Genomic DNA, 25,520 nt, shown 5'->3' with positions numbered 1-25,520 from the left:
AAATTAATTTTTAAAGTTGGTATTTAAAATAATGGATTTCATTATGACAGTTTTATACATGTTTATCATTGTACTTTTTTTTCTCATTGTTTTTTCATGTACTCCCTTCCATAGTTCCCCCCTTCTACTTTTGTGTCACATATATGATATATACATACATCAGTCTAGAGCTCACCGATGAGAGAAAACCTGACATTTATCTGTCAGGATATGGTTTATTTCAGTTAGCATGGTAGTTGCCAATGCTACCCTTTTCCTGCTGAGAATACATTTTGTTCTTGAGAGCCGAATGGAATTCCACTGTGCCTATGTACTACATTTTCCTTCTTTATTCATCTGTTGACGAACGTCAAGGCCAATTTTGTATTTTAGAAATAACATTGAAATTGATGTATTTGTGTTATATAAGAAAATGTCATCTTTTAGATTTAAAGATAGTCTGGTCTCCAAACTTCTAAGTAAAAAAAGAAAACATTCACAATTAATATGTACAAAATTAGTTTCTGGTCTTTGAAACATGTAACTAGTTTTATATGTTACTTTACCAAATTTGGTTCTTTTTTTGTTTGTATTGTTTTTTCAAGACAAGGTCTCACCGTGTAGCTCTGGCTGCCCTGAAACTTTTTATGTAGACCAGGCTAGCCTGCCTACTTCTGCCTCCCTAGTGCTGGGATTAAGGGTGTACCCAACTATGCCTGGGTTTTATTTGTTCTTAATTAAATATTGCAGTTTATTGTAGAAGGACCCAGGTGATTTCATGAACTGTAACATGAAGTATATGACAGTGAGAGATTTAAACATGTGACAAAGTTAACCTCATGATACCACATTTTCCTTGTTGATACCTGAGTACATCCTAGAGCCTTGGAGTGATTCCAGTCCTGCCTCTTGCTAGCACTGCAACAACTACTCCTTGCGCCTTCGTCATGAAGGGTTTGAACTAAGGCTGGATTGCACTGCCTTGTCTGTAGTTGAGAGATTATTTTCAATTTGTGATGGAAAATGGGATCTGTTTTAGTCTGATCATCTTCCCAAGGTAGGGCACTGTAGTATTTTAATTTTTGAGAATTTAATACAGTGTGTTTTTTCACTCCCTTTCCATCCTCTAACTCCTCCTGGACTCACCTCCTGTCTTCCTGCTCTCTCCAGATTTCCTGAGTTTTGATACATCTTTTAAGAGTGAGCAAAGAGGAGGGGAATGGAGGAGAACTGGAATGACATTTATGAGGATGCCAAGATGAAACTTGTTACTTTGTATGCCAACCCCCAGATTAATATTGTTAAACAAAGAGAAATTCGTGTACTTTGTTTAGTCACCACACCCTTCTCTGTCTCTTTTCTCTTTTCTTCCTTCCCTTCCTCCCTCCCTCATTCTCTCCCTCCTTCCCCTCCCTCTTTTCCTTTCTTTCTTTTTTAAGACAAGGTTTCTTTTTATACCCCTGCCTGGCTTCCAGCTCACAGAGATCTACCTGCTTCTGCCCCCTGAGAGCTAGCTCAGTTTTAAACTATGTTATCTTTGGATTTGTTACTTTTATCTTAATTTATTGCAAAATCTTATGAATTAAATATGTTTTTTTCTTTGATACCTTGTTTTTATAATGAGATTTAGTATGACTCCCCCTCCCCTTTTTTTTAGTAGAACCCCAGACAGGCAGCTCCGCTGCTTATTAACCTGCGTGGCAATCAAATATTGTCAGAATTATACTCTTGACCTAAAATCTGCAATCCTGGTTTAGAGAGAGGAATTTGGTGCTGTTGATAAAAATGTTTGAGGGCCCTGCAGATTTGTGGGAAAGATGTTAATCCTTGAAAAGGCAGGTCTGCTTTAAGGATCTCTCTATCTCTCTGTCTCAGTGTGTGTGTGTGTGTATGTTTGTGTGTGTGTAAGTAAGTAAGGATCGCAGGAGACTGTTGACTGAGGATACATTTTATTGAGTGCTTACAGTATCTTTGTAGGAAGTAGCTGCCTTGGTTTCAGCAAATTAAATTCCTTTCTGGAGGAACTTAAATTCTTAAGAGCATTACATTTTCTAAATGATTGGAGTTTTTCCCAGTGGGGTACTTCTAGACAAAAACAGCATTTGTTTTATTTGGAGACAGGATTTTTGATATATAACTTTTTGTTATTTTTTTTTTTTCCAGAGCTGAGGACCGAACCCAGGGCCTTGCGCTTGCTACCACTGAGCTAAATCCCCAACCCCAGATATATAACTTTTAAAATAGGTATCTATATCATTTTAAAGATAAGCAAATAAGGATACTTCAGACTTAAGAAATGTAACTGTATAGAACACAGCATCAGAAGTTGCAGTGAAAGGTGCAATTAAAGGAGATTGTAGCTGAAATACATTTATTTGGGATTGGTCCTGTGACTGGTGTAAGGATACCTAGTTCGGAATAGCAGTTAGGGTGTAATTTACTGCCCTTTCCCTTAAGGAATACTTGAGACAACAGATTGTCTCACTCAGTCTGGATGTGGAGGCTTAACTGTTACAGTGAGAGTAGGTGAAGGTGGCTATTTGTCTGTGTAATAAGCAGGAAGGAAAGAAGAGAGGCTCCTCGCGGTTTGGCACTCCCATTTGTTTGTCTTGCAATTAGGTAGCATTCTTTTAAAGCTACTTCTCTCTACCACAGTTACTCAGGCTGAAACGCAGGGGAGAACAGCTAACACCCTCGCATGTACTAAGTCTCAGATTAGTTTCTGGTTCAACTTGACTTTTCCTCAGTTCATGCCCTCTACTGTCCTTATTTCTCAAGGTATGCTTATTCTGTCGATCCTGATACTGAAGTTTACTAAGTTTATTTGTTATGCCCACAGTTTATTAAGATTTTTACTTTCTGTGAACTGTATCTTTTTCCTGGTGTTTAGTGGTTTAATTTTAATAAAAAGGACAAAAATTTAACAACAACAACAACAACAAAAAACTTTTGAGAGACTGTGTCTGACTGTATAGCCCTGGCTATCCTGAAACTTGCTGTGTAGACCAGGCTGACCTTGAATTTAGAGAGATTCATCTCCCTGGGCCTCCTCAGTGCTGGGATTAAAAGTTTAAACTGCCACACCTGGCATTCCTGGTGTTTTGTTTTGTTTTCTTTTCCCCCCAAACATATTTTTTATTTTTTGGGAATTTCACATCATACACCCCCATCATACTTTCCCAGTCCTCCCAGGTCTACCTCCCTATCCTTGTGACCCCCCTCCAAAAAAAAAAAAAAAAAAAAAAAAAAGAGAAAAGAAAAAGAAAAAAAAACCCAAGAGGGCTTTTTAATTGGAGGCGATCTTGTAGGCTACTCACTGGGGCACGTTAGTTGTCAGGACCAGCATTGCTGACATTTGGAGAGCGGAAGCCAGGGGTGCTGCAGTGCACAGGGTGACCCACTGCCAAGGGTTTCCCTTCATAACTGCCAGTGTTATGAAGGTTGAATGCATTTCCTTTACAGTAAAATGAGAGAGATGCTGTTTTGGTTCCCACGGGAAGCATGAACTAGAGAAAAATCCATGCAGGCTATGAACAGGAGATAAGGAAAACAAAACAAAACAAAAAACCAGAGATAAGAAAGGAATTTTGAAAAAAAAAAAATACTAAGGAGGATTCCCCTGTAGTTAGTGTGTATTACGTATGGCTCACTGTAGATACAGAGGTTCTTTCAGGATCTATAATTTTGTAAACTTAAAAAGAAACAAACACCGTTGCTGATTTGATGTTTGTTTTACAAAACACACAAAAATTATTTAAAAATGGGAACCAGTAAACATCCTACCTTTTTGGGGGACACGGCAGGCAGGGTCTCTGTAGAGCTCTAGCTGATCTAGAACTCTATGTAGACCAGGTTGGCCTTGAACTCACAGAGCTCTGTCTGCCTCTGCTGGGATTAAAGGTGTGCATCAATATGCCTGGCCCACCTTCTATTCTCTTGTCTCTTATCCCCTCTAGCCGTTTAGGTATAAGGTCCCCTAGAAGACTGAACAGTTACTTTTTCTGGCCTGAAAGTAAGTGTATGACCTTATACAGTCACATGACCTGTTTTGGACAGGGCTTTTGAAACGTCTGTTTGCCCATTAGAACTTTAATTTTTGTCTTTTTGAAGTGTTTCATTTTTTTTCCCCTCTGTGAAGTTCACTTGTAAATGGTAATGAAAATATTCTTGCCTGTGGTTTAGTCTTTCCTGTGACAGTGATCTATGCCTGTCAGCATATATGTTCTTGTCTGTAAATTACTTACTTAGGCTTTTCCTTTGAAATGATGAGTCACATCAGGAAGTTAAAGAAAAATGTTCCAATTTTTTTTTTTTTTTTAAGATAGGGCCTCTAGCTCAGGCTGGCTTCAAACTTGCCTTGTGGCTGGGGCTGACCTTGAACCGGTACCCTTGTTGTACCCACCTCTGAGTGCTGGGTTTATAGGCTTGTCTCACAACACCTGGCTTCAGGCTAGTTTACTTTAAAATAATCCTTAGAAAATTTCATACAGTGTATTTTGATCATATTTCCCCTCCCCCCAGCTCCTCCCATATCCACCCCCACCATCCTATTTCCCCAGCTTCTTGTCATACTTTTCTGGGATATGGTCTATTTTTGATCACACAGGATTTACTGGCCAACAACTATACTGTGTTTATCTTGCCAAACTCCCAGAGGGACTGTGCTAGCCTTGGGGCAGGTAGGTCCTGATATGGGAGGAGGCTTTTACGACACCATTTAAACCTAGGTTTTAGGAAGGAATTTGAGAGGACTGGAGGTCATTGTAAGTCTTATTTTAGGTGAAGAAATAGCCTCAAACCTTGGTTAATTTGGGATTATGGGTATTTCTGCATAGTAAATTGTATATCAGACAGTTTTATTTATTTATTTTTTATTTCTTATTTTCTGACATGGTTCCCAACTGACAAAGTACCTGGATGGTGGTTGATTGTGGTGTGAGTTAAAATGGGTAAGAGATTGATGGAGAAGAGTTGGAGAACTGTCAGTATATATTATATTTTCCTGTTGGTGTCTTTGAAATACTGAGTTACAAACAGTTTTCATACAGTGTCAACTTGGAAAAGTTAGCTGCAGCACTTCATCCAAATTCATACGAGAGAAAGCTGAAGGACATAGACAGTTAAAGAGTGTGTCAGGCCTAAGTGAAAAGGTCAGAGGTGAGGTAGTTAAGGCCTCTCGTTGGTGGAGGCTTTCCTTGGCACGCGTGTCTCCCAGGGTTGATCTCTAGCATCTGGCAAACAAGCTAGAAATGATGAAAGACAGAGCTGCTAGATGATCAGGTGCAGCATGGAGCAGGCAATCATTGTTTTTACGAAAGAAGTGCTTACTGCTCTTTTAACGTCTACGGTGATGTAGTGGAGGCAACATAATAGCTCAGACAGCACAAGCGAACACTGTAGGGAGTACACTTCCAACTGCTTCCCAGCTCTGCTGAAAGGGGGTGGGCACAGTAAACAGATTGGCTCATTGATTTTTGCTATTTATATGCTTATGCCATTTTATAGCCACAGTTTGCAATATCTCACTGTAGTATTACATTTCACGTTATATTTGTTTGTGGGGAAGGTCAGCATAACAGGTCCAAACAGGCCCATCTATTGCATTTGGTTATAAGGCTTTTCTGATGTACGAGATGCCCAGCTTCCCCTTTCATAGCTTAGAACAGGATGGCAGCTGTGCTCCTTCCTCAGCACCCAGCCCCGAAGCGCCTTAGATGGTGACAGGTGGCCATCTCCGTCCTTAGACTTCACTGTAAGTTGTTTAAGTTCTTTGGCTGTGGGTGTGATGGTGAACTCTTGTGACCACCACACTTGGAAGACTGAGGGCAGGAGAGTCATGTGAGTTCAAGGTCATCTTGAGTAACTAGTGAGATCTTGTCTCAAATGCAACTGGCAACAATAAAACCAGCAACAACAAAAAAAGAATTGTTAGGCCCTGAGTAACAATACAGGAAGAGAAAGCCGTGTTGGGCTCACTGAGAGATTATATCCAACTCCAACTTGGTTTATTGTTTAGTGGTGTTTTGTTTTTTTTTTTTTTCTTTTTAGGTAGGGCTTGCTGTATCTTACTATGTCTCTCTGACTAGCCTTGAACTCACAGAGATCCACCCTTCTCTGCCTGTCAAGTGCTGAGATTGGTCCGTGCTACCATGTCGGGGCCCCTATCTTTCAGTTCTGGTTGTACTAGGTTTTACTGACAACTTTATAATCTCAGGGTGAATGACTGCAGTTTTTAGCTGTTAATAGTTTTGTGTAAAACCTTCTGATGGATCCCGGGTGTAGCCAATTCATAGGAAACAGCTGGTGCTTGTTAGTTTAGATTAGAGCTGACCTTAGATAGTAAAAGTATCATACTTTCTTACCAACTCCATCCGGTGTTTAGCACACTCAGGGTGTGCTTCGAGATGTACAAGGAGGAAGAGACATGTATTTGAGCTCTAGCATAGCATGCCCTCATTAAATCTCATGTTCTTTTTTGTTTGTTTATTTGTTTATACCGTAAGATTTTAAAACCAAAAGATGTTTTGGGGGAAAAAAGGGTATCTATAAAATGTACAGATACAAAATGCTTGACTATGATTGTTTTACACACATGTGCACGCACACACATACACACTGTTTGGATATAAACAGACATTTTCATCCTCATGCTTACTTAGGATTACATATAAAAGTCATGGGAGGGTCTGGAGAGATGGCTCATCGGCTAAGAGCACTGGCTGCTCTCCCAAAGGGCCAACACCCATGTGGTTCACAGCTGTCCTGTAGCTCCACTTCAGTGAATCTACATCCTTATCTGACCTCTGTGGGGACCATGTGTGCACATGGTACACAGACACACATGTGAGCAAAGCTCTCATATAATAATATAAATATAACCATTTTAAATTACATGACTATCAGGTGATTTTTTTTTTTTAGAGCTTTGAACATTTGGTTTTTGTTTTGTTTTTGGTTTGGTTTGGCTTTTTTAGATGGGGTCTCATTATGTAGCTCTGTCTTTGAAGTCACTGTGTAGATCAGGCTGGTCTGGAACTCACAGAGATCTTCCTGCCGCTGCCTCCCAAGTGCTGGGATTAAAAGTGCTCACCTTTATGCCCAGCCGAGCACCGAGTTTTCATTTCCGATATTTTAGTACCATGTAGGTCCGCTTTGATAGATTTGTTGTTCTTTTTGCTGCAGACTTTCAACAGACTGTACATCTTTCCTCTTACGAAATTATAACCCCGTGGAGACTAACTAGAGAAAGAAGGGAAGCTCTGAGGCCCAACTCAAAGAAGGTAAGTTATCTCTTGAGAACTGTGGCTATAATAAAACTCCAGTTCCTCTTTTCTTGAGGAAAGATGAGCATTACTCAGTGGCTGGCTTAGGGAGTAAGTCATTATTAGTGCATCTTATGGTGTTCATACCCAGACATTAGTCTAATAAAAATGACACAGGGAGCCTTAGTACCTTTATTTTGAAGGTCAAAATGATCAGTAAGGCTCAGAACACAACAGAGTGAAGTGGAATTCTGTAGCTGAGTTGAGATTCTGGCTGCCGACTGACAGTGGCCACAGCGGCTTCATTCTGACGAGAATAATCTTTACTTAGGTTATGATAGAATATTTGAGAATAGTATGTTAAACACAGTGCTTGGGGATACTTACTCAAAATTGAGTTTTAATGTCAAATACCTTATGTGCTGTTTTTAAAAATAACAAAAGAAATCCTTTAAATGTAAGGAAATCGACTTATTTTATTGGAGGACATTTCTTCTGTTGTTAAGGGTATACACGTAGGTCCGTTGCACCCTGCAGTGCTGTACTTGGGACCAAGCCTCTGGCCTCTTCTGAACTCTAAGGGCACCAGACGCATACGTGGTACATACCCACACAAATGCCCACGTATGTAAAACATTGTAGGAAGCACAGAAGTCCTTGTGCTCACAGATGGGCACTAGGGAAGCCAGGAATGTTAACTATGCAGAGATAGCTGTTTTCTGCCCAGGAGGCTGGGAGTGGAGGTGCTATAGCTGGGTGAGCCTTGCTCTACCTGTATGACCACACCAGATTTCCCATAACCCTTAGGATAACACATGTAGCCCATCTATAGAACCCATCTTCATGGATGTCACGTGTACTTTAGATGTAGTCATGTCTTAAGCTTTATTTGGTGTATGGAATTGAGTTAATTCTCACCAGGAAACCTTTTCCCTGTTCTTAAATATGCATTAAATAAACTACTGGGTGTTAGATTGTAAATTTGAACCAACAGTGGCTACTGAGTCATGTTGAACTAGACTTCCTTTTTGTCTCTTGAAAATTGGCACTCTGTTGGGTGTGGTGTTTGCGAAGACCCACGCAAAATAAAACAAATTAAAAAAGTAGACACATGTGTAGGCAATTATCCATGATCAGGTATTAAAGGGAGACAGAGGTGGATAGAATATACTGAAATGCCAGGTTCACGGGACCCTCAGAGACCACCAGGAGACGACTGGATGCAATAGCAAGAGAGCTTTATTACGAGAGCCATCAAACTCAGGACCCAAGTCTCACTGACGCAGCAGTAGAGAAGTGGGACCTTGAGCCCTGAGTGAGCAGGCTTTTAAAGGGAAAGTCTGTGATCAGGGGGTTTCCATGACAGCAAGCAGGGGGACACATGTTTCTATGACAACAAATGGGGGAGGGCATATACCTTGACGCTACATGATTAGGTGAAAGTTAGAGGGGCGAGGTGACTTCTCAATCACAATTACCTAAGGCATATGCCTCTCTGAGGCACAATTGCCTAAGACATATGATCACAACGGCTATTCTTTTAAACTATACCTGAAACACTGGGGAGAATTTTCCCACCCGATTCTCAACTGATTCCCATTGATTATTGCCAGGGAGATTGTCTCTATTTTCTATGAAGTATTTATTCTGTGATATTTCCTGGAGGCTGTTGCTAGGAGAGTTAACTTTGTTTTCTGCCAGGTGCACATATTGTGATATTTCCTGGTATCTGAATTCAGCTTCCAGTCAAGGCTAACTTAAACTCTTCAATATATTAATTAAGAATACTGTCTAGAGGGTTGGGGAATTAGCTCAGTGGTAGAGCGCTTGAGTAGCAAGCTCAAGGCAGTGAGTTCGGTCCTCAGCTCTAGAGAAAAAAAAAAAAAAGATAAACAGTTGCAATTAGTGCCAAGTTGTTTTAATTTAGGATGAACTTTCTTGTGATATGTTGAAAAGTTACAAGATGGTGTTTTATTATTGCTTTGTTCCTTCTTTGTACATTTAGGTCTCTTATGTCATCCAGGCTCAAGGAAAACAACATATTATTCACTTGGAAAGAAACATGTAAGAAATTTCACTTACTTTGCCTTCTTAATTATGTTTTCTCCTCGACAGTCTATTGATTTCTTTTTTGGGTAGATGTTGCTCAGCAGAGTCTGGACCCCGGAGTCAGCAGGCTTGGTTCTTGCTGAGCCTGCTGCACAGAGGGAGGCCTGCAGTTGAGGTCCGCAAGGATGTGTGCTGGGCCTGGCGGGCTGTGACTTCCAGGAGGGCAGTGCAGAGGGGAGCCAAACCCCTAGAGCTTAATTCTTTTCAAATTCACCTTTAGGGAGAGTGAAGGGCGTGTGTGTGTGTGTGACAGAGAGAGAGAGAGAGAGAAAGAGAGAGAGAGAGAGTATAAAGGGTGTGGAGTGTGTGTGTGTGAGAAGGGTATGTGTGTGTTTGAAGGGCGTGTGTATGTCTATGTGCCCCAATGGGGTCAGTGTACAGAAAGACTCAATTCTGTAGGCTTCTCTGAATACTATTCCCAGAGAAGGCCTCACAAACACACAGCAAAGAAAACTCAGGAGTCTTAGAGGTTCGAGTACTCCAGGGTCCTTTCTTAGTCACAGGACTGCTTTGCCTCCAGATTTGCTACCACGAGGCTTCCTGTACTCAAGGGAGCAGAGGCACAATATCACCAACGATTTACTATGCCACAGTGGCTAGGTAGCTGAAGTCAATCAGGGTAACTAACACTGGGTGAAAGCCATCAGTTTGTCCATCTCTGAACAGAAGGGGCAGTTGGTCTTGGGCATCTCCTGGCTGTTTTGAACCTTAACCAGCACAATGCGTCCTGCATCCCTGACTTTCCACAAGGCCTGGAGATCACCTCAAGTTACTGTGAGCAGTGTGAGAGAACCTTGCCTTGCCCTGGTTTACACAACTGTTCTCTCAGCATGAGGGGGAAAGCCTTTCTTTTAACAATTAACAGCAGACATAAGTAGTTAAGGCAGTGAATGTTTCTTGTTTACATAGTTCTTTGTAGAAAAGAATATCAAAAACTTATATTTTTCTTGTACAAATATGACAGTACCAAACAGTCTAATTTGTTCTTGTGAGTTATAGCATAAAAAATTAAGAATTCTGTTGTTACCGTCAACATTTTATGCCAACAGAGCAAATCGTATCTTTACACTGCTCAACTAGTGCTTCAGGCTCATGTCTGTTTCTTAGCTTTTATTTTTATAGTAGCATTTTCTTTTTGCAAAATTGATCAGGTAAAACGTTTTTAAAAACTTATTTTTGGATTAGAAGGAAAGACCAAGATCATAAATGATGACAATAGAAATATAGTAATAAATATTCATATTCTGAAAAAAAAACCCTAATTTCTGCCTCTCTTATGGGAATAATGTCTTATGAGCTGTGCCCTAGGCTGTTGATATTTGATACATTTAAATGTTTTTTTCTAATTTTTTATTCCTCTTCCAGAGACCTTTTACCTGACGATTTTGTAGTTTATACCTATGACGAGAAAGGCTCCCTGCTCTCTGACCATCCCAATATACAGGTACTTTATTTTTTTCTTCGTATTTTACAGAATTTAAAACCAATATCTAAGGTGTGCTCTTGTCGAGTGCCCAGGCTGTCTGTCCTGTTGCTAGCCCCACAGGACACCGTCCACATCCTTACATGATGGCCTGGAGGAGACTGGTCTGTTCTGGGCAGGTCTCCTGCGCTGGGTAGTTAAGATCCGTGTTTAAAAGACAATAACCGTCTCTAACGGCAATTCATAGTGACTGTGAAGGGGAAAGTGAGGTTTTGGAGACTGAAGGTTTTACTGTTTTGGTAAAGTATCAGTGTCTAAAAGCACACCTTCCTTTTGTTATATCCTGCAAAATTGCATTCGATTGTTGTTATTATTCTGATGTTCTGATTTTTTTTTGCTGACATTCCTGGAGAGGTGTGGTCCGCTCTGAATCAGGCAACACAACACTCTCTTGGGGACAGAGCTTCACTGGAATCCTCTAAGTAACTGGTAGAGGCCGAGCTTGGCCCTGTAGTGTCTTTTCTTCTTGGAGCATAAACATTTCTAGTTTTGCTCAGGAGGAGGAGTATTTTATAGTCCCCTTGGCTTTAGGCATTGTACATTTTTTTTCCTTTTGCAATAGTTTTTTATGAGAAGTCTTTATTCCCATTGACTGTTATTCCACTGAACTTTGTACTGCCTTGCTAGCTGGAATTATGCATGTCAGTAATGTACTTTTATAGAATTCTTCAAATGAACAGGAAGCAAATTCTGTAGTTTGCACTATACAAAAACATAAGGGAATGCTGACTTTGCCATGTCTATTTCTAGCCCACTATCTGATTCCTCTATCTAGCGAGTATGTGAGCATTGTTTAATAGGAAGCTTGTAGAAGAGATTAAATTTTCGTTGTAGAACATACGAGATAAAAGATAGTCTATTTTTCATCTATGCAGAGATTGCTATGTTAAGAAGCCAAAGACCATTTGAGCTCTTACTGTTCCTGCGTAGAGTCTCCTCCTTGTACAAACACTGTTTAGGCTTGAATTCTGGCTTTGTTTTTATTTATTATCTGGTGAAGTTGTATCAACCTGTTTGTAATTTGGCATCTTAACTTTAACATAGGAATAGTAGTTATGACTTCATGGAGTTACTGGGAAACTTTAATAAATAAATAAATACTTGAGGAATATTTATAAGAGATAGTCTGGCAGTTTATAAATTAATATAATTATTATTTATTACTGAATTACTATCTACTTAAAATTGCAAAAATAGATTTTAGTTATATAGAAACTTCAATAGTTTAAGTTTTATAGAATGGTAGTATTTTGTTAGATGTTTGAAAAATAATCAGGTATGGACATGGATGGATACCTTGTCCATGTCCATCAATTATTTCTTGATTATTTAATATTGTTCAGGTAAATGAAAGTATCTATAGATATGAAATACAAAGTAAAACTTTGATATTTGCATTTCTTTGCGTGTGGCTAGATCATCCCTTTTCATAATGACATGCCATTGTCTACGATATGCAATTAATTAACATGTACATTTGTAAACTTTAAACGTTTTCCTCTAGGACTCTAAAGCTGTTTCTGACTTCCACAAGGCCATTTTTCATAGGAAGAGGAATGAGCACATGAGTTGCTCCATACTGTGCTGTCTGAGGACTTTGGCATTGTCCTGGACTCAGTAGAAATGCTCACAGCTAGCTCTCATGTACCGATGCTCTAACTTTCCTCAGAACATGGATTGCCCAAGGCTCCGTGGGCCCAGGGCTGGCGGGACACTCTGTGAGAATGCTGCTTCCCTCTGCTTGTGTGTTCCTTAAGTCTGTGTGTTTCCATATGGTGCACACCAGGCATTCTTTATGGTAGCCTTGCCGTTTGAGTACCACTTTCGCAAGCTTGCAAATATGATTTGTTGTGTCTTTGAGAACTATGCTGGTGAGGGGAAAATTTCTCTCTGTTCTTTCAACGAAAGAATGCTGGAACGAAGTGACAGAGATTAAATGGGAGAAAACAAGCACAGCTTTATTAACACACAAAAGGGGAAAGGACCACGCTATGTAAGGAGATCCGTGATCCGTGTGGTTACAGCTAGCCTAACGTGCTCTAGAAACTCACATACTCTGCTTTCTGTAGGAGTGGGAGAGTTGGGAACATCGCAGGAGCAGTAAATAATGTTTAGGAGAGGCTTAGGGAACACACAGTGACCTGGGACAAAGTCCACTTGGCCTTGGAATAGACAGCAGTTTGTTAATGCACCTCTGTGGGACGAAGAGAGAGCAAGGCTACGTGACAAACGGCTGCCTAAGGGTGCTGATGAGACTGCAGGTTTTCATACCATACAGCTTCTCCGGTTAATGCAATTTGAGCAAAACTGAAGGCATTGGGTCTTTCTTGGCAGATCTGGCCACAGGTAAGGTAACTGCAGCAGAACTAAATTGAGTGCTGTGGAAATACTTCATAAAGGCAAGTTATTAAACAGATGTCATCAGGTTGGTAGATTCCAGGGTCACCTGTTGGTATTGGCCAGCTTTGCTGCTTCTCAGTGTGTCTTCTCAGTGCCATATTCCACCCGGAGTCCTGCTGCTTAATTGTTAACAGGGGTCAGTAACTGGTTAAGGATTTGGCTTCTGGGTTTCTCCTCTGGAAAGTTACTGCTGAAAAAAGCTACTGTTCTTACCTGTAAAATTTAGGTTATGTAAATCCCTCCACCCTCAAGTTTTTGTTCCAGTATTCAGCATTTGCTGTAGTCAGTTGTTAGTGTGCTGGTCACATATGATATTCTCTTTATGTGCATTCATGTAGGCTCAGGGCTTCTCTCTTTCCATGCATGTAAGAGCATTTGTAGATCTTCTGCCGTTTGTCTAGTTTTCTACCCAGTATTTAGGGCAGAGGTTGTCAGCCTCGAATACAGCTCCTCCTGTTGTGGTGACCCCAACCAGAAAATTATTTTGTTACTACTTCGTAACTGTAAATTTGCTACTGTTGTGCACCATCATGTAAGTATCTGATATGCAGAATATCTGTTAATCCCTGGAAGAGGGTTGTTTGACCCCCCCAAAGGGGCCGTGACCCACAGGCTGAGAACTGCCGATTTAAAAGTTCTTTTATATGTAAGGATAGTGACCCTTTGGTATGCAGCTTACAAATATTTCTTTCTGGTCATTTTTTTTTGAGGGCCTTATGTCTATCTTTTCATGTAGAAACTTACATTTTTTTTTTAATGTAGTAAAGGTTTTTAGTTTTTTCTTTCATTGCACCTAGATATTCTTCTTTTTATTATTATTACTTTCAGGACAGAGTCTAACTATGTAGCCCAGGTTGGCCTGGAACTCTAGCTCGTCCTGTCTTAGTCCCTTGAGGGTTACAGTGATGTACCACCATACGCGGTGCCTCTAGGTTTTGAATGATAAGCAGGAAGGTTTTGTCTTCATCCATTCACCTAGGAAAGTGGCATTTATTCACATTTTCTTTAACATTGGATATGCGTTAAGTTTCTGTATCTTGATTTTGGATACATCAGGAATTTGTTCTTAGTTTGCACTTTTCCCTGTGTCTGTCCATTGGTTAGCAGGATTTATTATTAAAAGTGCGTTTTCGCCTCAGTGTTCAAATATGCTTGTAGTAAAGCCCTGTATGTACCTCAGTCTACGGGCAGACGTGCTTGTTGGCCTGGCTGTCAGTGTCTGGTGCCATCCTGTTTATTCCCCGGGCCTGACGTATATCCTCATATCTGGTAGGGTAGGGATTCCCATGCTGTGACTTTTCTAATATGCTCTGGGGCAGTCTTACAGGTGATAAAATTTCATGGTGCTCAGGAGTTTGCTGTTGCTGAGTGATACTGACTTTGGCATTTCTAGCTAGTTAATTTCTTGCCCCAAATTAAGTGTAAAGGTACTTAAGCTTTATAAGGTGGCTGAATATATGTTAGAATAGCTAATGTGCCTTTAGTGGAAGAGAAACTTAGCTGATGCCGACGGTTATACCCTGTGTAGAATGGCCTCCCTGTGGGGCCTTCTCAGCCCTCCACAAGGGCCTGCACCATTGTCTGTTGACTCTTCCTGGGCTGACTGCAGGGTCTCGGGCAGGCCTGTTTGGAGCTGGTCTCCTTTGGAATCTGGCCTGGCACCTGTGTACTTGCGATAGCAGCTCTTCAGAGAGCGTGAAGCATGGCTGTGGTGTTTTCTAGGTGACCAGCCTCAGGAGTTTGGTTAGCTTTGCAGTGTCTTGATGGCTTTGAGCAGCACAGCAGTGTCTGAAGGAGCGTGTATTTTTCATTTAGAATCACTGTCACTATCGGGGCTACGTGGAGGGCGTGCACAATTCGGCGGTCGCTGTTAGTGCCTGCTCCGGACTCAGGTGAGGAGTCTCCTGTTGCCTTCCCTGGCATTCTGCCCTGACCGCTCCTCTCCAGTCCAGGTTGAATCATTTCTTGTTTAACAAAGTTGAATTTTACTTTGAGGATAATAAAGACCTTTCCAGCTATGCTTCACATATTCTTGGAATGTTTGTTTAGAAAAACCTAGAATTTGGTCAATTGTAATGTTCAGTGGGAGGATTTCATTTATTTTGAGATTACAAAAAATTTGCTATTTGAAACAAAATGCATTTTGAATTTCTGTAGCAGTTTGTAAAATTTTCTCCTGTATTATTTCATGCAAGTCTCACAGTGACAGAAGAAGGTCTTATTATCATATTCAGATAAGCAAACAAGGCTTAGAGAACTACTGTCACATGCCAGTTGAAGTTACAGTAACTTGTAGGATGTGGAACTATTCTGGTTTGCTGATTGCACGACCTGTTGAACTAATAGATGCTACGTTTCATCTCAAATCAGCCGTAAATGATGTCTCCCATTGTCCTCATTTAAGAACCAAGTCTTAAGGGATTAGCATGTGCCAGGCGGTAGTCTAAGTATCTTCTGCATATTAAATACTTTAATGAGAATAGTTCTGTGTAGATTGTATACTAAGGCAAAGCATAACTGACCTGCAGAGAGTCTCTGGGATGGTAGAAAGCATGTTCTGGGTAAAGTCCTTGTGCCAGGTCCTAGCCTTCCCTGTCAGCTGCTCCGCAGCCTCATGTTGGAGCAGAGCCTCCGTTTTCCTCTGTAGCGTGCTATAGCTTCGTTCTGTGTCTTAGAAAGAAGGACTTAAGTTCAGTTTCTGATTCTTTCTCTCACACAACGTTTAGAGGATTGCTGCATTTCGAGAATGCCAGTTTTGGAATTGAGCCTCTGCATAACAGCTCTCACTTTGAGCACATATTTTACCCAATGGATGATGTCCCCCAGGAGCCGCTGAGATGTGGGGTTTCTAACAGGGTCACAGAGAAGGAAGCCACAAAGGGTGATGAGGAAGAGCATCCAAGTGTGACCCAGCTGCTGCGGGTAAGGAGCAATGATAGCACTCTTCTTCGGGGCTCGGAGTGTTCTTAAGGAATCATTCATGTCACACTAGGGCATGGATCACACAGGCTGTGATTGTTGTCTCTCCCCGGCTCCATGCCAGGAATTGTGATCAGAACCAGGCTATGAAAAGATGAGCAGTATGTCGTTCTGGCGGCTGAGAGGAGGGGCATCTGAATTTTACACGGGGAGGGGCTGGTGGGCTTCAGTAAGAAGCGCTCATCCTATTGGGTGTTTCTGCCTGGTTGGTCATTCCAGCAGAAACAGCAGGGGAGGCTTTACCTAGACAACTCAAGCTCTGGGTTGTAGGGGAGAGAGGTGGACGGGGTGGGAAGGAGGAAGGGAGATATCTAGATTTAAGATAATTACTACCTCAGAGACCTATGTCGAGGATACTCAGGCCCCTGCTTTTGAGGCTTGTTGAGGATGGCCTGGATAGCTCAGGGGGTGGGGCTGTTAGGCCCTGTGGTTCCTGGGTCCAGCTTAGCTCAGCTACCAGGAACTCCTCCGCGTGGTGCCCCAGGCTGGATGGGGCAGTGTTGCCTTTTGAAGATGAAGAGGCATTTTCCACAGTGCTGGCATGAGGCCTATTTTAAACCAGCTGACACCTGACCATGACATTATGTCATGGCCTTTTCTGCCCCACAACTGAGCCATTAAAGTGATTCTGTTTTGTATGAATTTCTATAAAAAGGACACAACTAAGCCACATTTTTACACTGGTGACCCTGCTCCATCTTTTTCTCTCAGGTTTCAGTAAGCATCTTTTTTTCTGCATTACCACTCTACTTAGGTTTCCATTAAAAAGTATATGCATATGTGTTTTAATTAAAAAAAAAAACCATCTACTGCTTCAAAGACAGATTACCCTTTTTTTCTTTAGAGCTTTTCTCTTGTCAATACAAATAGCAGCGAACACTTTTTTGTTTTACTGACATAGTATGCTAAGTAAAACAATTTATAGTGTCTTACAGACATGAAATCAATGACTAGATTAGGTCTGATCATTACATGTACAGAATGTGTCTGGTCAAAACGAACTTCTACTTTTATGGTGCTTGTGTTTTAACAGAGAAGAAGAGCTGTTCTCCCGCAGACCCGCTATGTGGAGCTGTTCATCGTTGTAGACAAGGAAAGGGTACGAATTGATGACTTTTTATTTTTATTTTTTTATGAAAAAGCTGTTGAGAAGTAACTTATAAAGGAAATACAAAAGATGACTTAGTGATGGTTTCAAAACTAAAATAGCGCATTTATTGGTTGGTTGATTGATTGATTGACAGGGTCCTGCTATGTCTTGAGCGCCTACTCTTCCTGCCTGAGTCTCCTGAGTGCTGGAATTGCGGGTGTGCACTCATGCCCCCTCAGCTTTCTCCTTGCAGCTAAATGGGACAGCATGCCCCTGTTCTTTGTGGTGGCTGTCTGAGGCTGTATTTGTCACTCAGTCACCCAGGGTCTTAAGAGCTTCTCGATTGTTTGACAGGCTGGGGCTCTCCACCAGGACAGTTGGGAGTAGCCACATGAGGTTGACTTGCTTGTGCTGCTTCAGAGGATGTCTTCCTTACCCTGAGAGAGCAGGTCTGGTCCCGGCATGCCTGAGAAGCATTTCTTATTTTCAGGGTACAGGACACCACCTGGACACTTTCTGATTTGTCCTTAAAGACCTAGCTACTTGTTCTAAGTCCTTTTCAGCTACTATAGGATCATCACCTTCTGATGTGGCTCCCAAATAATTTAACATATAGATTTTTGGAAATGTTCCTGGTGACTTTTAGTGTTTTTGTTTGTATGAAAGACTATTTATAGGCCTATTTGATTAGCAGGTCTTTTCTCGTAAGCCATAGAGAACATTTTGAAGAATTTTTTTTTCCTGATTTTAAGAGTCCCTCCTGTATTGTGTGTAGGTTGGTAAAAGGCCTGGTTAGTCAGTGCTGCACCGTGTGTATGACCTATGACCTCCTGGTGATAGACGGGCAAGCAAGGAAGGTGAGCTGGTGTGAACCCAGCTCCAGCCGTGCTGGAAAGTTCTGTAGAATGTCTTGGATGAGTGGCGAAAATAGAGACTGAAAGTGTTTTTCTCTATTATTCCCTCCAGATAGACGGGTTATATTCATATAGAAACTGGTTCTGAATAAAAGTGGTTCCATTTCCGTCAAGCTCTGTTAAATACAGGATCTTGCTGAGCAGATACAACCACAGATTCTGTTGTTAAGACCTTTGTCATGGAGTGAAGTCACAAGCTCTGTAAGATTTTCTTTTTGTTAGCAAGTAGGCTGTTTACAATAACATTAAAATAGACATGCTAATTTGGCCAGCTGTAAGAAAAGGGCGCATTAAAATATTAGGTTTAACATGGTAAAAATTCTGTATATCTTTATTTTCTAACCACATGTAATTTTTGAGCTAGTGACTCTGGACTAATCTCTCTGTTAGAGTAGGGTCTAGAAATAGTTTATTGTTGATGTCATTAGTCTAAAAGATTAGAAAATCTACTTTTTCATTCTTTCATGCAAGCATTCTGTTTAAGATTATACCTTTGTGAAGTCTTGAGAATATGTTGCATTACAAGCAATAAAAATAACATTAAGAAGAAAAATTTCTAAATTCACATGCATTTGAAGAAAACTAGGACTTCAGTGCTTCTCATTATTATTGTGCCTTATTATTCTTTTCTTCTTATTCATCACTAAAGCATGTCCCTTCGTAGGTTAATTAGTATGTTAATTATCACTAAAGCGTCTCCCTTAGTGTGTTCATTACTTTTTGCTTCTGTGATAAAGCACCGTGACCAAGGCCGCTTCTAGAAGAAGGAGTGTGTTTGGTTTTATGGCTCCTGAGGGTTAGGTCCATCATGGTGGGGTCAGCATGGCAGCAGGGGGCAGGCACGGTGGCTGGAGCCAAGAGGGGGGGCGCTCACGTCTCTACCAGGAGCTCAAAGCAGGGAGAGCGAACTGGAAGTGGCGGCAGGACTTTACTTATTAAGCGCGTCCTCAGTGACACGTGTCCTCCAGCAAGTCCCCACCCCTGACTTGCTCACACAGCACTGTTGACTGAGGACCAGGTGTCCACATGCCTCAGACCGTGGGAGGCATTTCTTATTCAGAGCACCACACTGAAACTGGTTCATTTGCAATGCTGGTAAGTGTCTAGATGTTGCCATCTTTGGTTCAAGCAATCCTTGGCGTTTTCTCTTCAGTGTAGGGTTACAGGTGTCTTCACTGTTCCACTGCTTTGTGGTCATGACTTTCCTCCTTCATCTTTTCAGTATGACATGATGGGAAGAAACCAGACTGCTGTGAGAGAAGAGATGATTCGCTTAGCTAACTATCTGGATAGCGTAAGTTGCATTCTTTAATGTGCTGTCCTCAGACAGTCTCTGAACAGAATTCAACATGTGTCATTTTTGAGCTCTGACCATCAGATGTATAAATATTTGTTCTATAACATTAAAAATAATGTAAGGAAAATAGAAATGTAGGAAGACTCTTGGAAGATCAAGAGACTTCTATCAGCATCTGCCTCATCTTCAGAGTAGGGTAAGGTGCTCTTATGTTTATGAAAGCACCTTTGCTTTGCTTTTTTTTTCTATTTTAAATTTTACTTTTTTAATTAATTACACTTCATTCACTTTGTGTCCCCCCACAAGCTCCTCCCTCCTCCCCTCCCGACCCTACCCTGCCACCCGCACCTTTGCTTTTCTTAATTGAAAGAACAATACTTTTAATAATGTAGCTGTGTGTGTGTGTGTGTGTGTGTGTGTGCACAAGCTTGTATTTGTGTGTGTGTGTGTGTGTGTGTATACATGGGTGTGGGTGTGTGCACACGTGTGCTGTGTGTGTGAAAGAAACACAGACAGAGAGACTCAGATGCTGGATTCATCCAGTCTGAGATTGCTGTGATGTGAACTCAGGTGTAACTATGACCAGGGCATAATTCTTCGAAGACTCCCGGTCGTGTAGATGTGGAGGCTGGGGCCAAGAGGGATGGCTCAGCAGGTAAAGGTGCTTACCACCATGCCTGACGACCGGATTTGATTCCCAGAACCCACAGGGTAGCAGAACTCCTACAGATTGTCCTTGGACTTCTACATGTGCACCATGGCACAAGTGCTTCCTGTTCCCCTACACAGTGAATAATAAATTCAGTGACAATTAAACAAATCAGAGGCTACTTCTATGTGTTTATTAACTTACTCCTCACAGTATCTCTGTGAAATAGACAGGAATCCAGTTCTTTCACTGAAAGCGTTTGTGTCTCTGAGTTAGGATTTGAGGTAAGAGGTTAGAAGTGTTTATGGTTTGCTGTGAGTTACAGAGTTCCAGTTGGATCATGCAGTGGTGCATTTTGATCAAATACATTGGCATTTCAGCATCAAAAGGTCCGAATAGTTATGAAGTATGACTGTTAGCTAACTTTCCACCACTTTAACAATCCCCTTGAGGTTTTCATCTTATAAAGAGGAAAGGTTTATTTTGATTCAGAGTTTGGGATGTTTCTGTTTATGATTGATTGGCTTTCTTGCTTGGGCCCTGGGATGAACCAGCATTCATGGAGGGAGTGATGTAAAGAGAGAGGGGGAGGAAGAAGCTGTGGCTCCTACCTGCAGAATACTTTAGTGACTTTAGTGACCGGAAGCTCTTACAGTCTCCAGTGTTTAAAGGTTCCATCACTTTTCCGTAGTGTCACTCTGGGACAGGAAAAAAAAAGCCTTTATCACATGGGCCATTAGCAACATTCAAGACCCAGACCACTGCAGTGTGAATAAAGGAAAGTTTTGTAATGACTTACTCAAAACCTTTAACTTCCTGTGTTTGTCATGTTTTACAGAGGGAATAAAACAGAGTTTGTTCTTAGTTCTTTGTGCTTGATGAGTGAAGGACAGATTTTCATTCTGGGGGAGGGAATCCTGTTTTTAATTTAATTTTATTGGTTATATTTCTTCAAAAATATTTTTTTCACTGGATGTGGTGGCACACATCTGTAATCTCAGGAGTGGGGTGATGGAAGCAGCAGGGTTAGGAGTTCAAGGTCATCCTTAGTTAGCAACACAGAAAATTCCAGGCCAGCTTGGACTTGAGACCCTGTCCTAATCACCAGCCCCCATTTCTTCTCATGTTCTTAATATGCTTTATTTCTGCTTTCTCCCCAGATGTATATCATGTTAAACATTCGAATTGTGCTAGTTGGACTAGAAATTTGGACAGATAGAAACCCGATCAATATAATCGGAGGTGCGGGCGATGTGTTGGGCAACTTTGTACAGTGGCGGGAAAAGTTTCTCATACCCCGTCGGAGACATGACAGTGCACAGTTGGTTTTGTAAGTAGCTTTTAAAAGAGATATGAATTAAATGATCAGAAAAATGACTTTTGCTAATTTTGTTGCAGTGGTATATCCTCTTACGTGTCTGACTCATCTTTGTCTTTATCCCATGTCTTCTTTCCTCACCTTGTTACAGCATATTTTACATTTTTTTTTTTTGTGTGTGTGTGAAAGATTATATGGGAAGAGGAAAATAGATTTCTTGCTGAATACATTTTCACATAATCTGTATAAAGTTTAAAGATAATCTCAATTTGAGCTCTGATTATTGTAATCTGGCCACAGAATTTTAGGAAAAACCCATACTATGTTTGGATACGTAAAGTCGTCGTCATTTGTATAAAAAAATTTAAAGGATTATATTTGTAATACTAACCTACCTCAAATGCCCCCAAAATAAAATGTCATTTATCTTTGTTATTTTTCTTCCAGTTTCTGTAGGTTTTGTTAGTGTGGTTAAGATTACCTGTGGAAACAGGACTAATATGTTTCTTTTTCCTCCAAGGACATTTTTATAACTTTGCGTTTTCATTCAGGAAGAAAGGCTTTGGTGGGACTGCAGGAATGGCATTTGTAGGAACCGTATGTTCAAGGAGCCACGCAGGTGGGATTAATGTGGTAAGTTGTTCTTTCAGTACAACTTTGGATGGAGGCATTAGGACGGTCTCCAGCCCTTGTTGACTATACTTCTCCCCCGGATCCTTATAGCAGGATCCGGTACACGGTGAAGGACACAGTAGGAGAAGCACATGTGTTTTTTTCTAAAAACGAGGTCAAGTTTTTAATATTTATTATGTTACTATCTATTCCAGTTTTTTTTTTTTTTTTTTTTTTTAATGTTGCTGTGATAAAGACCATGACCAGAAGCAGCTTAGAGGAGGAGGGGTTTATTTGGCTTACACTTCAGGTTATGGCCCATCACTTAGGGAAGTCAGGCCAAGAACTCAGATCAGGAGCTTGAAGCAGAAACTACACAGGAATGCTGCATGTTGGCCAGGACTACCTGTCAGGGGACAGAACTGCCCATAGTGGGCTGGGCACATTGACATTGACACAAGCAAGAAAATCGCTCATATATGTGTGATCCAAGCCGTTCTTCAATTGAAGTCTTCCTTTTCCCAGATGTGTCAAAATGACAACAAAATTAACTAGGATGTTACATTTTTATGAATGAGGAAACAGCCTCCATCTCAAAGAGACCAGTCTGTTTTCTCGTAAGCTACAGGGAACGGTCTGCCGATGCTTGCCTATCAGCACATGAGTCACTCCAGTAACTATCAGGGAGTGCATAAAGGCTGGTACCACACACTCGGGCATAAAGTCAGCATTGTGGTAGATACATTGCCTTTTGGCAAAAAAGTAACCTGGCAAAGAAAACATTTCCTAATTGCACCTTCTTATGTTTGTACAGTTTGGGCAAATCACTGTGGAGACATTTGCTTCCATTGTTGCTCATGAGCTGGGACATAACCTTGGCATGAATCATGATGACGGGAGAGAGTGTTTTTGTGGAGCCAAGAGCTGCATCATGAATTCAGGGGCATCGTGAGTAACAGCCTTTCCTGCCTCTTAGCACCGTTATGTAGGCCTGTGGTTTTTTTCCTATTCATTCATTATCTATCTATCTATCTATCTATCTATCTATCTATCTATCTATCTATCTAAGTGTGTGTGTGTGTTTGTGAGACTGAATCTGTATTTCTGTTAAGGAAATATCACATATGTACAGGTACCTCAGACAGCCACAAGAGGGTATCAGGTCATCTGGAGCTGGAGTTACAGGCAGTTGTGAGCTGCTCAGTGTGGCTGCTGGAAATTGAATCTGGGTCCTCTGGAAGAAGAGCAAGTGCTGCTAACTGCTCCCTCACTTCTCCAGCATTTATAAGTCTGAGGGCTACTGATGCCTGTGTTTTCAAAACAGGAAGCCTTGTTTGTTCTCTGAAATATACCAGTGAGAGATGCATTTTTTCAATTAAGTCACATCACGAATTCTCTGACCAAGATTGAGGGCAACACAAATCTATGGGTTTATGAATATAACTAGAAGATGGTTCCCCCTGTGACCCATGAACCTTCCCAGAAGTAGACTTTTGACCAAGTGGATAGTGTTGGGCATGAATTCCTTTCTTTACAGCAAGCCTCAAACCCAACCAGAAAGTAGTGATGACTCCCATAGCTGTCATGCCACTGTTGTCCTAATGGGCACTTCTTGACTGGCAGCATGCAATGTCCAGGGCCAAGTAAGACCATCAGTGCTTTCTGTCCCCTGCAGCTTACAGAGCCCCTTCCAGAATATGAAAGTTCTCCATCTGGGAGGAAGTTTTTAGGCCAGTTGCAGATTGATTTCTCTGTGTCCTGAAGACAGAAGTGTGCTGCATCTTCAGAGGCAGGTTCTTATGGTTCTGGTGGGCAGCCAAGAGTAATGGTGATAGCCTATCTGGTTTTGGGCCTCTTGGGTCTTTCTGACCAATTACTTGTGGGGCAGTAGCCCGTTCCTGGGACTGAGATTTTCACTTGATGACCTATGTCTTCTGGGAATAGCATCATGCACCCTGCATTCAAACACGCACCCTCTCTTTTTAAATATGATTTAACATTAGCTTACAAAGTAGTGGATTTCCACAGGCTTTTCATACATCCTTAATTTTGGTTATCACACTCTGCATTTCCTCCTCTCTCCCATCCCCACTGCTGAAGCCTTTGTCTCTCAATGTATCTGTCTACCCTTTCTATTATACACGTTCTTCTATATTTTTCCATTAAGACATCTCTTCCCCCTTTCTCAGGGGCCTCTTAGCTTTCTGACCTTTGTAGACACTCTAAGTTAAACATACAAGTCTAACTTCAAAGTTGGGATCCACATATGAGAAAGTCATGTTTGTTTTTCTGAGCCTAGGATACCTCACTTGACATATTTTCTAGTTCCATCATTTGTTTTGTAAATTTTGATTTTATTTTTTTTACAGTTAAATTTAATTGTTTATGTGTACCTCATTTTCATTATCTGTTCAGAACATTTAGGCGGACTCCGTTTCCTTGCTATTGTGAATGAAGTGGCAGTGAGAACTGATGTGCAAGTATCTGTGTCGGAGGATATGGAGTCCGCTGTGTGCTTGCCCAGGAGTGGTATAACTGGATTATACAGTACTATCTTCAGTTGCTTACCCCTCCCCAACAACTGGTTTCCGTAGTGCCTGCACCAATTTTCCCACTTTGCAACAGTATATAAGTAGTTGGAGAGATTTGTAGTATCAGACATGCTTTCCTTCCACTTGGCCAAGCCTGAAGCCCAGTTAGTTGGCTGTTGGTTACCACCAAAATCTAATGGTGGAGTTGTACTTACACGGGTATCTTTGTGGTTGGTCATTGTTGCCACTCATGCACAGCTGGGTGGGGCTGCTGATTGAAGGTGAAGCCTGAAACACTGAAACTGTTGGAAGACAAACAGAGGCAGCATTGTTAAAGGAACCTTTATTCACCTGATTTCATTGTTGTCTCAGAGGCTTACTGTCTCCTTCTGCTAACCTGGGCCTAGTCCTGGAAGCTTCTGGCGTCTGTACAATCTAACTTAGGCCTAGAATGTTTTCAGCCTCTGAGACTTACTGCTGAATTAGCTCACCCTTTCTAGATGTTATTTCTGAGCCCTGGCTGGCTGGTTCAACTCAGGTGTTCTGGCTCAAACTCCTCTCCAAGAAAGAAGTCTGGCTTCTTTCAAGTTTCTCACTGAATTGCCCTGTTTGGCCTCAAACTAACTCTAGAAATGTTTTCTAATCTTCTGGCCCCTAATCATTCTCTGTCATGTTCTGTCTTCATCTGTGTCTAGCGTGTTCTCTCTTCAGCCCCTCTCTGTAAAGCTGCCTCTGAATTCCACCAACTGAACTGCCAGGAACTCAACTCTGCTGCACCACCTCTCAGCTCCCTGACTCAACCAGACTGCCTGAATAGAACTGCCTGGCACTCAGAGGTCTGCTTCCCTCTGTCTCCTGAGTGCTGGGATCAAAGTTGTGTACAAGCACGCCTGAACC

The 25,520-nt window shown here is 41.4% G+C and overlaps 1 protein-coding gene across 1 annotated transcript in view; it reads left to right on the top strand.

The window, feature by feature from the left end:
* The window catches only part of Adam9 (ADAM metallopeptidase domain 9), a 69,513-nt gene that overhangs the window by 2,362 nt on the left and 41,631 nt on the right, over positions 1-25,520 (top strand). The window contains exons 2-11 of the mRNA XM_021657377.2: positions 7,162-7,259; positions 9,247-9,305; positions 10,716-10,794; positions 15,049-15,125; positions 15,960-16,155; positions 17,246-17,311; positions 19,439-19,510; positions 21,323-21,492; positions 22,032-22,113; positions 22,907-23,040. Coding sequence (XP_021513052.1) covers positions 7,162-7,259; positions 9,247-9,305; positions 10,716-10,794; positions 15,049-15,125; positions 15,960-16,155; positions 17,246-17,311; positions 19,439-19,510; positions 21,323-21,492; positions 22,032-22,113; positions 22,907-23,040 — 1,033 coding nt within the window. The remainder of the gene's footprint in view (positions 1-7,161; positions 7,260-9,246; positions 9,306-10,715; positions 10,795-15,048; positions 15,126-15,959; positions 16,156-17,245; positions 17,312-19,438; positions 19,511-21,322; positions 21,493-22,031; positions 22,114-22,906; positions 23,041-25,520) is intronic.

The sequence above is a fragment of the Meriones unguiculatus genome, chromosome 4 (genome assembly GCF_030254825.1).
Source record: "Meriones unguiculatus strain TT.TT164.6M chromosome 4, Bangor_MerUng_6.1, whole genome shotgun sequence".
Taxonomy (NCBI): Eukaryota; Metazoa; Chordata; class Mammalia; order Rodentia; family Muridae; genus Meriones; species Meriones unguiculatus.
This window is presented reverse-complemented; position numbering and strand designations above follow the sequence as displayed.